The following is a 12060-nucleotide window of genomic DNA, read 5'->3' on the forward strand; positions in this document are numbered from 1 at the left end:
CTTGAATTATTAAACTCCTGTTTTTGCAGTTTGTTACTATTTCATATGATATGACATTTTTACATTCTAAAGGATTAAACTAATGTAGAAGTGTCTTTGGCGAGGGCCGATCTAGGGCCAAGGGTCTTTTAAAGACTTATCACTGGACACACCTGACCTAGAGTGGACTGAGCATCACTGGCACTGGACAGTGACTGAAGGGTCCAGGGGCCCTGGTGGCAGCATGGCCCCCACAACATAGAGTGTGGTGGCTGAAGGGTCCAGGGGCCCTGGTGGCAGCATGGCCCCCACAACATAGAGTGTGGTGGCTGAAGGGTCCAGGGGCCCTGGTGGGGGCGGGGCCCTGATGGGAGCCTTGGCCCCTAGATTAAAGTCTGGCCCCGCCCCTCGCATTTGCCCCGCCCCGCAGCGCCGCTTCTCTTCTTGTGTAATTGAATCCGTCTGCGCGAGCTTCATCTCCCAAATCTGCAACTTTGTGAAGTAGAGTTGTAAACATGGCCTACACGACCGCCGGGGGGACCAAGAAGAAGGTGTGCTACTACTATGACGGTGAGCCCCCCACAGCAGCCCCCGGATCATCTGAGGCTAACGTTAGCATCTGAGCTAATGCATTATTGTGGCACAGCTAGCATGGCTAACGAGGAGGTGTTAATGAGCGGTGTCGCTCCTGTGATCTCACATATTATACTCTTATCCATCTCCAATAGTGTACTTTTACTGCAGTAACTGTAGTGACATGAGCACGAGTGTAGTCCGGCTCCTCTTACTGAAGGAGGGGCACTTATAGTGTGTTTATTGGACTGAAGCGTCGTGCCAGACACGGGTCTCTGCGCACGCTCATTGTCTGATCATTAAAGAACAGCTTTCCTCCTCCAGCGGGGGGACTGTGCTCCAGGACCCAAAACACACTCTTAACACTTTAAACACTCTAAACACAGTACAATGTCGGTCCAATACACATGCACGTGCACACTATTACATCAAATATGAACATGAACTCATGTAAGAACCTTTATATGTCCCACAATGGGGAAATTCCAGTGTTGCAACGCACAGTTTAAGAACAGCAGGATGCATTAAAAACAACATAAATCACTTTAAAATATATACTATACTATATACATTTAACACAATGTGCAGGTTGGGCAAATACCCCAAACCTTTTTTTTTATATACACTTAGTGATAAAGATAAATGCCATATAATAGAAGTTAAAGTGACTTGATTGTATTATAATATTATTGGTTATGGATAGAATAAATTATAATGATATTAGCACATAAAGAGTGGCTGACACATGCTTGTTGTAGAGTCTTATCAGCAGCAGAAGGAAAGACCTGTGAAACGACTGAGTGTCCTGCAGGGGGCGACACTCATGGTCCAGCATAGATGTGAGTTCAGCCAGGACCCTCCTGTCCCCCACCTCCTGCACCGAGTCCAGAGCACAGCCCAGGACGGAGCTGGACTTCTTGATTACTCTGTCCAGCCTCTTCCTCTCCCTCTCTGTGATGCTGCTGCTCCAGCAGGCCACACCGTACAGGAGGGCTGATGCCACCACAGAGTCGTAGAAGGTCTTCAGGAGTGGCCCTGTCACTCCAAAAGACCTGAGTCTCCTCAGGAGGTAGAGCCCACTCTGGCCCCTCCTGTACTGTCCGTTGTCAGTCCAGCTCAAGGTTCATGTGACAGCTCTTTGAGTTGAGGGTAGTGCAAACATACAGCTATAAACGTATGCTAAACATGAGTATATTTTCAGATGAATATGCTATTAATAGTCATTATTGTTGAAAGTCAATGATGTTTTCCAGGTGACATTGGGAATTATTATTATGGCCAAGGACATCCGATGAAGCCACATCGCATGAGAATGACCCATAACCTCCTCCTGAACTACGGACTCTACAGGAAAATGGAGATCTACGTAAGTGTAAAAACTAGAAAACACTAGACATTAGCATTTCAGATACATAAAGGCATTTTATTTGATCTTTTTACAGAGACCTCACAAAGCCACTGCAGATGAAATGACTAAGTACCACAGCGATGATTACATCAAGTTCCTGCGATCAATACGACCCGACAACATGTCAGAGTTTAGCAAACAGATGCAGAGATGTGAGTTCTGCTCTGAAATATTTGTGCTAAGCAATTATTCTGAGCCACATTTTTAAAAGTACTATGCAATATTGGAGGGATTATACATTCTGTCCTTCAGTTCATTAAATGCAATTTAAAAGATGTTTTCTACAAACATTATAGCCAGCAATGGTTGGATATACACTTGACTATACTAAAGGTTTATAAGAGTGTTTTTGTTCTTCAGTCAATGTGGGAGAAGACTGCCCTGTATTTGACGGCCTGTTCGAGTTCTGTCAGCTTTCTTCCGGAGGCTCGGCTGGTAAGTACCAACAACACATGGCATGAAAATGCTTTATTTAATCTTAGAATGCCCCTTTAGATCAAACTCATTTTGGGCCAGAGGCCAAATTTTGACGCTCTGACTGGGTAGACACGAACGCGCAGTAACAATAATAACAATAAGAATGATAAAATTGTTTGATATAACCTAGTAATAGTTATTTTGACACAAATATATCTTATAGTTAAGCTTAGTGAGAATAATGATTAATTTAGTGCATTGTGTTTGTGTTCACAGCCACGTTATTATTACCCTCTGAACTGTGTTTTTACCCCTTAGTTCCTGATCTGAGGTTTACACTTGTTTTCCTCTCTAAGCATCGTCACAGAAGTTTGTTTTCTTGTTGTTAGCTCCACATTAGTGTCGCATTTAGCGCCGCTCTAAGATCCACAAAACCGTTCTTTCTTCCTCCACGTGTTTCCCAAAACCACACGTCTCTTTTCCCGCTCAGACTTCTGCTCTAGTCTGTAAAGTGTTGTGCAAGTCTGCAGTGATCTCTACTCAGCCTTTGGCACTGGACGAGGCGCTCCAGCAGCACTGAGCAGCGAGGGGGAGGGGCGGGTGCTGCAAAGGACTGTGGGACCTTTAGTTCTAGTGATAAAAACTGCTATACGTCTATCAGAAATGAATAAATATAAATTACAACTGGACTGAAACATCTGGGGGCCGGATGATTGACACCCCTGTTTAAGTGGTCCCAATCTGGAGTTTGTTTTGTGTCTTGAAATATGAGCGGCCTTTATTGTCTTCAGCTGGAGCAGTGAAGCTGAACAGACAGCAGACTGACATTGCAGTAAACTGGGCTGGAGGTCTTCACCACGCCAAGAAATCTGAGGCATCTGGCTTCTGCTACGTCAACGACATCGTGCTAGCCATCCTGGAGCTGCTCAAGTAGGTTCAAACTTCTCTTGTCTACTATATCACAATAATGTAAAATATGTTGTCATTGTGTAAGGATCTCTCTCCTGCCATGCTGGACAGGTACCACCAGAGGGTGCTGTACATAGACATCGACATTCACCATGGTGATGGGGTGGAAGAGGCCTTTTACACCACAGATCGGGTCATGACTGTGTCCTTCCACAAATACGGAGAGTACTTCCCCGGGACTGGAGACCTGCGGGTGAGCTGATACTCAAGATGTCGCGTATATCGAGATGTGGCTCATCTTTCTAACCGAAATATATTTTAAAATATCAGAATTCGCGATATATGTCAAAGCTGGGTTTAAACTTGAATGTTGACGTCTGTAGGATATTGGAGCTGGGAAAGGAAAATATTACGCTGTCAACTTCCCTCTGCGAGATGGCATTGACGACGAGTCGTATGAACAAATCTTCAAACCTGTGAGTCTGACGTGCACAAACTACTGTTCACATTGACTTGTAATCTCATGGTCACAATACCACCTTTTTGTGACGTGTGCAGGTCATGGGCAAAGTGATGGAAATGTACCAGCCCAGTGCCATCGTGCTGCAGTGTGGAGCAGACTCGCTCTCAGGAGACCGTCTCGGCTGCTTCAACCTCACCATCCGAGGTGAGAATCACTGTTTTCCTCAGTTGTACGCTGTTAGAATGACTTGATGAGTAAGACGTGGTCCCTGTGTCTGCTCAGGACATGCAAAGTGTGTGGAGCACATGAAGTCCTTCAACCTGCCTCTGCTGATGCTGGGTGGAGGCGGCTACACCATCCGGAACGTGGCCCGCTGCTGGACCTACGAGACGGCTGTGGCACTCGACACGGAGATTCCTGATGGTCAGCCAACCAGATTTTTCCCAATTTGAGCATTATTTTGGGTTTTGTTGTATTTTGTCTTTGTTATAAACCCTTTGGCGTTTGCATTAACCTGACAACTCTTCAACATAAATCAATAATGGTCCTTTAGCTCTTCTTACAGTCATCACTCGGCCCCTAACCTGTTTAATTGTTTGGTGCAGAACTACCGTACAACGACTATTTTGAGTACTTCGGACCAGATTTCAAACTGCACATCAGCCCGTCCAACATGACCAACCAGAACACACAGGAGTACACGGACAAAATCAAGTACGCTTTGTTCCGAGTTCCCTTCAAGCCATTTGTCCCGGTACGTGCTAGTTCTGAGCGTCTTCCTCTCTCTCTCTGTGGACAGGCAGCGGCTCTTTGAGAACCTGCGCATGTTGCCTCACGCTCCAGGGGTTCAGATGCAGCCCATCCCCGAGGACGCTGTCCCGGAAGACACCGTGGACGAGGACAAAGAGGACCCAGACAAGCGTGTCTCCAGTAAGATCCTCCTGTTACCACGTGTTTTCATATGGTGCTTTAGTGCTTAACAAACTGACAGTAGCTACATAAATGTGGATATTGGCTTTAGTTTGTGTGATTTTTTTTTTGTTTTGTTTTTAAAGTCAGAATGTGCTGTTTTGAAGCGTGACTTTTGTGATGAAAGTGAATGGTTTCAGTTCGGGACAGGGACAAGAGGATCGCCTGTGATGAAGAGTTTTCAGACTCTGAAGATGAAGGAGAGGGAGGCAGGAGGAACGTGGCCAACAGCAAGAAGGGAGTGAAGCGACTGCGAGTGGAGGAGGACAAGACGGAGGCCGAGGACAAGGACAAGAAGACTGGTGTGTTACGTACTATGACACTTGAGTCGCTCATTAAGACTGGAACAATATGTCGTTCTGCAATTACACTTTAGTCACCCGGTTTTGTGGATGCAGTATGTGTCGCAATACTATAAAAAACATGTCGTTTAGAATAAAACTGCAGAACAAATTTGCCATTTGTGCTAAAGCTAAAGCTAGTGTTGGCATCAGTATTGTTCATAGCAGTTTTGGTATCATGACAAAAGCGTATGGTCCCAGTCCTACTTCTTCTCGTTATTAATCACCAATTAACTAATCATCTTTTGTTTCCCTCAGAAATTAAAGAGGAGGAGAAGTCTAAGGACATTGTTGCTGACAAAAGCGACTCTAAAAGGTAATGCCCCTTTGTTCTAATGCAGTGTTGACCTTGTGACTAATTAAAGTCTCATCCTGAGTTTACTTGTGTTTTCCAGTGTGAAGGCGGAGTCCGTCAGTACCTGAAGTGTTCTCCTGCTGCTACATGGTGCGGTCCATCCCCCTCATCCACTCACACACATTAATAAGCGTTCTATTTATTCAGATTTTTGTGTCATTGTCATTCCCTTTCGTTGTCATGGAAATGTCCACTGCAAGTTGCCATTATTGAGCCCCCTTTAAATGATTTAAATTGTGCGCAGACTTTTAAATGTTTTTAGCAAAAGCTTCTAGATTCTAAATGATCATGTCCGAATTTTGATATTTTTGCATTCATCAATAAATGTTTTACACAATTGTGTTTGTTTGAGGTGTAATTCTTTCCTGCATGGCTTCAGTGGATTAACATTAGTCTTACAGATAATATAAATGGTTTCATCTGGATTGTTTGTCATCCTACTATATAGTATTGGCACTAAAAGTAATGAGGGTCAGTTAGACATATTTTTATGAATGTGGAAGAATACTAGTCTGCAGTTTTACCACCAGAGACCAAACCGTATGAATAGTAAAAAAACATCATCACATCAGCAAAAGTCTTTATTATGGACTTTTCTGCTTTAGTTTTAACCCTCGTCCCATTCTTGTGATATCAAGTGTGTAATCACAAATAAAATGTTCAATTACTTAAAGGAGCGAAAGTGAAGTTTTCTGAAAATAATTAAGTAATTGTACTTTGAGAATCAAGGGCTCTGCTGCATATCTAGAACGGGGTGTTGATAATAAATACTTACGTAATTAGTCCATTGAAACTCAAATTAATTAAAATGCAGTACATAAATATATGAAAATTGTACTGCTAAACATGCTTCATCACCAAAAAATGTATATTTGAAAGCTGCACTGAGGACAGGATTATTCTGATGGATATGATATATTAAGGATATTCACTAAAACACTGTTAAATAATAATGAAAGATTGTGTGGTTATTTATCCTGCTGCTGGGATGAGCACTTAAACCACCAATGTGTAAGTGGAAATAAGAGATACATTTAAAACTCTGTAAACACTGCCACAGTGTCCAGAAAGATATATTTGCACCTAAATGTTATCTTAATAATCAAACACACCTAGACCACTGAGGATGTTTTTAAATGACAGATTCTAGACACATTTTATTCACATTTATTTGTGCTTTTAGTGTGCCCCAAGAAAATTAGAACACACCTTAAGCAGAGACATTTTAATAGCATTTTTTGTAAGCAAAGTTACATTCCATCTCAAAGTCAAATTGGCCAAAGTGTCTTCTTCACTATTTACAAAAAGAAAACAAGAACAAGATGCTACACAAAGATTTGCACGTCTCCAGGTTGTGTACGCTCTGAACGGCAGTGTAGACGGTGACGCTTGTGCACGCCACAATTTGGTCAGGTTCAAAGTTCATCTGGGTGTTTTTTTTAATGTGTTGGTTTAAAAATAACAGAATGGATAAAATCTGCAAACTTTATGTGCTCCTTGAAATCAAGATTTCGTTTTGTACAATAATCACAGTTAAAACCTCCCCCGCCTATACATACTTACATTTTCATAAGGTCAGAAAGCCTACGTTGTTCCTACAGCGTCACCGAGGGAGAGCTAAGGCTGGCTGTTGTAAACGTTTGGTCCTGTGGATGCTGGTCTTATATTTGATTCTAGATTTATTAAGATTTGGTGACCCCTTCCCCCACTGACAGCTGCACCCCAAGGCCATGTCCTTTTTACATTTTGTGTAAAATTCCCAAAATAAAAATAATACTGTTTGAAAAATATATGGCTGATGTAGTTAATTAGTTTTACAAATCAAAGCCACCCACTGTCAGCCCCGGGCAGGAGAGGGCTGAGCAGGTTTTGTGTCAGGGGCCAATGGGACAGGACTACAAAGGGTTGAGATCTGTTTGAGTTCTGAAGACAGCCTCCAGGGGGCACTGTCACTCTGCGCTCTCAGCTGGAGCATCTGCAGGGGCCTCAGCCACCACTGCCTCTTGTGCAGGGGCTGGCTCTTCTGGAGCAGGAGCTGCTTCTACTGGGGCTGGGGCAGCTTCCTCTTTTGGGGCCTCGGGGGCCGGCTCAGCTGGCTTCTCCTCTGCTTTGGGCTCTTCTGTGGGGGCGGCCTGCTGGGGCTCTGCTGCAGGGGCCTCTGCCTCTGGTTTGGGCTCCTCCGCTGGCTGCTCTGTGCTGGGGGCCGCCTCCCCTTCAGCCTTGGGCTCCTCTGCTGCTGCCTCTGGGGCCTCAGCCTTATCCTCAGCTGCCTCTGTGGGGCCCTCCGCAGCTTCCTCTCCGGTCTCCTTCTTGGTCTTCTTGAAGGAGAAGCCGCTGAGTTTGAAGGACTTTTTGAAGGAGAAGCGTTTCTTCTTTTTCTTGGGCGTCTCGGTCTCGCTGGTGGAGGCCTGTGCTTCCTCTGGCTTGGCCTCACCCTCTGGGGCCGCCTCTACTTTGTCTGCCTCAGTCCCGTTCTCCACAGGGGCCTCGGCTTTGGCCTCTCCATCCTCCTTCGGAGCCCCCTCTGCAGGAGCACTGCCATTGGCATGCACCTCCTCTTTCCCTGCCTCAACAGCAGCATCACCGTTGGCTTTGACGTGGCCGTTCTCCTGAAACAAACAGAAACATCTTTGTTAGTCAAGGATTAATGTCACAACACTGTCATTTGTAACGCCCAGGGAATAAATACTATAGATTTTATCACCACAATCAAACAATACTTTAATTTTCTACACAAAATCATTGTTTTTTTTCTTTATTTGTTAGTTAAATAGCTTTTTTAGACTTCATGACTAGGCTATCTAGTTTTGATTCAAGTTATTTTCGATACTTTTGATCATCATATCAGGCACTACTGGCAACAACTAGTACTGTAAGTTGAGGAATAACCAGAATACATGGTCATCTTCAGCACACTGGACGGGCCATGCTGAATAAACGAAAGAATAAAGTAACCAAATCAAATGCGGCCACATTTCTATTTATACCACGTCATGTCACGTGCCAAATCAAATATCATCTTCACGTCACCCGTAGTACCGAGGGCAGTAGGAGCGTCATGTGTCATGTTCCTTATTGTTGCTTTATCGCCTCTGCGTCACTAGAGGGCAGCGCGACTCCACTTTGACCCCATCATAATAATGCAAACGGCAGCTGCGCCTCTAAACACGCAAACTAAAGGTGAAGTAAAGGCGCAGTCTGCATCTGCCTCGAGTGTGAACTGTGACAAATCAGCCCAGAGCCCCCCCAGAGCCCCCAGCCCAGCGCTGCCTCCCACTGAGCCCCCCACACTCCACCTCACGCCCCCCTTCCACGGCCCAGTGCCCCCGCTCTCAGCCCGGAGCCCGCAGCAGCAGCAGCCTGGAACAATAGGCGTGGTGCTCCGGACCCTTTGTTGGCCTCGGGTCTAAATCAACCACTGCCAAATAAAGAAAAAAGGACTTTGCAAATTTATGAGTTAAATTCAGACTAAATCATTGTAATTGTCTCCACTCATTCCCACTGCAAAGAGGATCAACTGTTGCTCCATGGTCCGCGCGCCGCTGCACCTCCAGTGCCCCCCAGTGCCCCCTCGCCGCGCGCCTGGCACCGCGCCGCGCTTTACCTGCTGCCCGTTGGTTTTGGCGGGTGAAACTGCCGCCTCGCCGGGTTTCTCTGCCGCCAACTCGGCTTTCCCGGTCGCCCTCGCTAGTTGCGCTCCCATTCTGCTGCCGCCGTTCACTCCAACAAAGAACTCCGAGCAGGCGATCAAAGCGAACAAAGAGCCGCGTCTGCGTGATACCGGGGAGCCCCTCGCGTCCCCCGCTCTGTGCGCTCTCAACAGCGGGGACAGGAATGAAAGCGCGGCGGTGGAAGACGGTGAAGAAAGGATAAAGCCCGGGCGAGGAATATTAAAATCCGACGTCCCGGCTGCAGAAACGGAAAATCCCTCTTGCTGCTAATAAGATGCGAGTCCAACGCCCAAGTGCACAGATGAATGGGACTCAGAACGATGACGGCATCACAGCTGAGAACAGCCAATGACAGGGTCCGCTCGTCAGGGGGGCGGGGCTTCGGGGAGAAGGGGTGAACAATGAAGTGACAATGGGGCGCAGCGCTGCGTTCAAGGCGCGGAGCCCGGGCCCACCAAACAGAACAAGAACACTTCTAACACTGTTTTTCACAAAGGAATAACGTTCAAATGTGCTGGAGGAGCATCATCCACGCAGCCGCTGTGGTGTTACTGCAAGACAACATGTTTGAATCTGCATTTGTCTTTGGAAAGTGGTGAACTCACAACACTTCCCAACAGTCCCTGAAAGTGCAGTGCTCCGGGTTTGCAGCTTCACTCTTTACAAAGGGTCACAATAGAATGTATCAACTCTTGTTGGGGCAACGTTTTGGGATATTTAATCATCTCCATTTTAACTAGAAAACTTCTGATTGGTCCAGCAAGACACTCACTAGAGCACTGCAAATCAGGAATTAAAGAGTTTATATACATTTAAAGTCCAACAGTCCTACTTCAGCTGTTTGCCAAGAGGCCTTTAGAGCTCAGAATCAGAAAAGGTTTATTGCCATTGACATCGATCACAGTTTGCAAACACAGGAACTTGTCTCGCGTTTAGGTGTAACATAAAACAATGAATAATAAAATAATAATGTGGCAGGGTTAGGTTGGTCACATGACTTTAAAGGTCAGAGGTGAATTGATTCTCTTCCTCTTCCTGAACACATGGGGGTTAAATATTTTTCACCAAAGGTCAAAACATTAAAAAAGTTACAATATTCTGGTGTGACAAACTATTGTAACTTAATGTTTTGACCTTTGGTGAAAAATAAAGGGTCTTAACAGTCCAGTGTTCATATGCTGTCATCTTTGATTTTATTATGAATGGAATGAAACTGTTAATACTGCACTAAACTGCACTGTGCTGCTCACAGGCACCATGCTGGTTGTCATTTATTATAGTTTATTTAGTACATTTTACTCCGTATTATCTAATGGTCCTGCAGTTGGTGTAGGTCTTTAGGTTGCTGGGGAGGATCAGGGCTCACTTTAGAGGGTAATTTTATTCATAGTTCTTGGTGATGGTGGCTCTTGTTGTTGGGTGTTTTCTGTTACAGAAATGGATTTGTTTATTTTAATCTTGTTTCTTTGTCACTTGTAGCATGCTTCTCTCTCCAGCTTTAGAGTGGAGCCTCACCAATGCAGAGCTGAAGTCCACAAACAGGATCCTGGCATAGGTTCCCGGGAGTCCAGATGCTGCAGGGTGAAGTGGAGTGCCAGGTTGATGGCGTCGTCCACAGACCTGTCGGCTCTGTAGGTGAACTGCAGGGGGTCCAGCAGGGGGTCCAGCAGGGCGGAGGTGAAGGACTTGAGGTAAGAGCTCTTCACAGATGTAAGAGTACGCTGACACACTATTTATGCACAAAAACACACAAAACAAAGTGCACCGAAACACCAGGGACTTGGTTAGGGTTATGGAGGTCTGGGCCATCTTGGTCGTTAACCAAGAGCTGCGGTCCAATAAAGAAGATGTCTGTGAATTTATGTTACTGTTATTAACCTACAGAGTACAATATTGATGCATCACCCTCTGCCTCATCTCTCCCTTGATGATTGTATGGATTCATTTTATTTGCGTGTGAAGCAGGCCACCTCCAAATGCTTCTTTAGGAGTCACTGAGACAGAAAACACAGCTGTATAGAGCCCCAGATCCAATTATAGGAACTAGACCTTAGCTCATGCCCTCATTTAAACTGGAACAACTTTTGTGTTATGATAAAAAATAACTTTATTGATACTGCTGTGGAGAAATCTACTCCGCAGCACTTAGTAACGACTGCTCAAATTAAACAAATACTAAAATTCAGTTTGATTTCCTATTATGTCATAGTGTTTTAACCCAGACATACTCAAGTTTATACATATATATTGATGCTGTTTTGCCAGCAAAGTATTGCATTAAATATCTGTACAGAGAAAAGGAGGCACCTTCAGGCCAGAGGCTGCAGGTCAAAGGCGTACTGCCAGGCATACTGTGGAGCATTAGGCAAATCAGTAACAATTTACATGGAGACAAGCAGGTGGCGGCAGGAGAATAAAAACATAAAAATGAGATACATAACTGTAAAACAGACTGAAATCCCAAAACACTGACATACACTTATGTATAAGTGGACTATGATGATGTACAGTGCAGCATATGGACAGGATCAAATGTCAGCTCAAGTGATTTCAGTGAAATGTTCCAGAGATAATTCACATGACATAGTGCTGCACATGATCACTACAGGTGGATGACACATGTAGCCAGGGTGGATCAGTCTGTCACTGAAGCTGCTCTCCAGGGCCGACAGGGTGGTCCGGCATCAATGTGAGTTTATCCAGGGGCCCTTCTGTCCCCCACCTCCTGCTCAGAGTCCAGAGCACAGACCAGGACAGCCCAGGACTTCTTCTTCCCTCTCCGTATACTCGTACTTCAAAATATACAGTAAAAATATCAAGTTGCAATAGCTATTCAAGAAGTATAATTTATTTAAAAAGTTGCGCATATAAATGTGACTACTGCAGCCATCAATACTTGTGACCTTGGCTCTACCTCTGATCACTCTATCTACAGGGTTGTTGTGGATGCCCATGGGGGAGGTGGCACATTGGAA

The 12060-nt window shown here is 45.0% G+C and overlaps 2 protein-coding genes across 2 annotated transcripts; one reads left to right on the forward strand and one right to left on the reverse strand.

Moving 5' to 3' along the window:
* Positions 1 to 417: 417 nt before the first annotated feature.
* Positions 418 to 5559, forward strand: LOC140355393 (histone deacetylase 2). The gene is made up of 14 exons (XM_072440151.1): positions 418 to 549; positions 1806 to 1918; positions 1995 to 2112; positions 2321 to 2395; positions 3169 to 3307; positions 3398 to 3539; positions 3670 to 3762; positions 3845 to 3953; positions 4032 to 4172; positions 4355 to 4463; positions 4549 to 4679; positions 4859 to 5020; positions 5318 to 5375; positions 5455 to 5559. Exons 1-14 carry the CDS (start codon positions 495 to 497, stop codon positions 5480 to 5482), a joined length of 1473 nt encoding a protein of 490 aa, XP_072296252.1. The 5' UTR covers positions 418 to 494; the 3' UTR covers positions 5483 to 5559.
* Positions 5560 to 6565: 1006 nt separating this feature from the next.
* Positions 6566 to 9412, reverse strand: LOC140355409 (uncharacterized). The gene is made up of 2 exons (XM_072440152.1): positions 9019 to 9412; positions 6566 to 8023 (listed from the first exon to the last, which is right to left on the reverse strand). The coding sequence occupies exons 1-2, from the start codon at positions 9115 to 9117 to the stop codon at positions 7364 to 7366; spliced, it is 759 nt and encodes a 252-aa protein (XP_072296253.1). The 5' UTR covers positions 9118 to 9412; the 3' UTR covers positions 6566 to 7363.
* Positions 9413 to 12060: the final 2648 nt, after the last annotated feature.

The sequence above is a fragment of the Eucyclogobius newberryi genome, unplaced genomic scaffold (genome assembly GCF_026437365.1).
Source record: "Eucyclogobius newberryi isolate DKJ021-1_F unplaced genomic scaffold, fEucNew1.0.hap1 SCAF_1, whole genome shotgun sequence".
Taxonomy (NCBI): domain Eukaryota; kingdom Metazoa; phylum Chordata; class Actinopteri; order Gobiiformes; family Gobiidae; genus Eucyclogobius; species Eucyclogobius newberryi.

Excerpts from the sequence above, each read along its gene's own strand:
- LOC140355393 (XM_072440151.1), top strand. The coding sequence starts at position 495 with ATGGCCTACACGACCGCCGGGGGGACCAAGAAGAAGGTGTGCTACTAC. Across the intron at positions 4,680-4,858 it reads CCCAGACAAGCGTGTCTCCA|TTCGGGACAGGGACAAGAGG; the intron begins GTAAGATCCTCC and ends GAATGGTTTCAG. Across the intron at positions 5,021-5,317 it reads GGACAAGGACAAGAAGACTG|AAATTAAAGAGGAGGAGAAG; the intron begins GTGTGTTACGTA and ends TGTTTCCCTCAG.
- LOC140355409 (XM_072440152.1), bottom strand. The coding sequence starts at position 9,117 with ATGGGAGCGCAACTAGCGAGGGCGACCGGGAAAGCCGAGTTGGCGGCA. Across the intron at positions 8,024-9,018 it reads CCAAAACCAACGGGCAGCAG|GAGAACGGCCACGTCAAAGC; the intron begins GTAAAGCGCGGC and ends TGTTTGTTTCAG.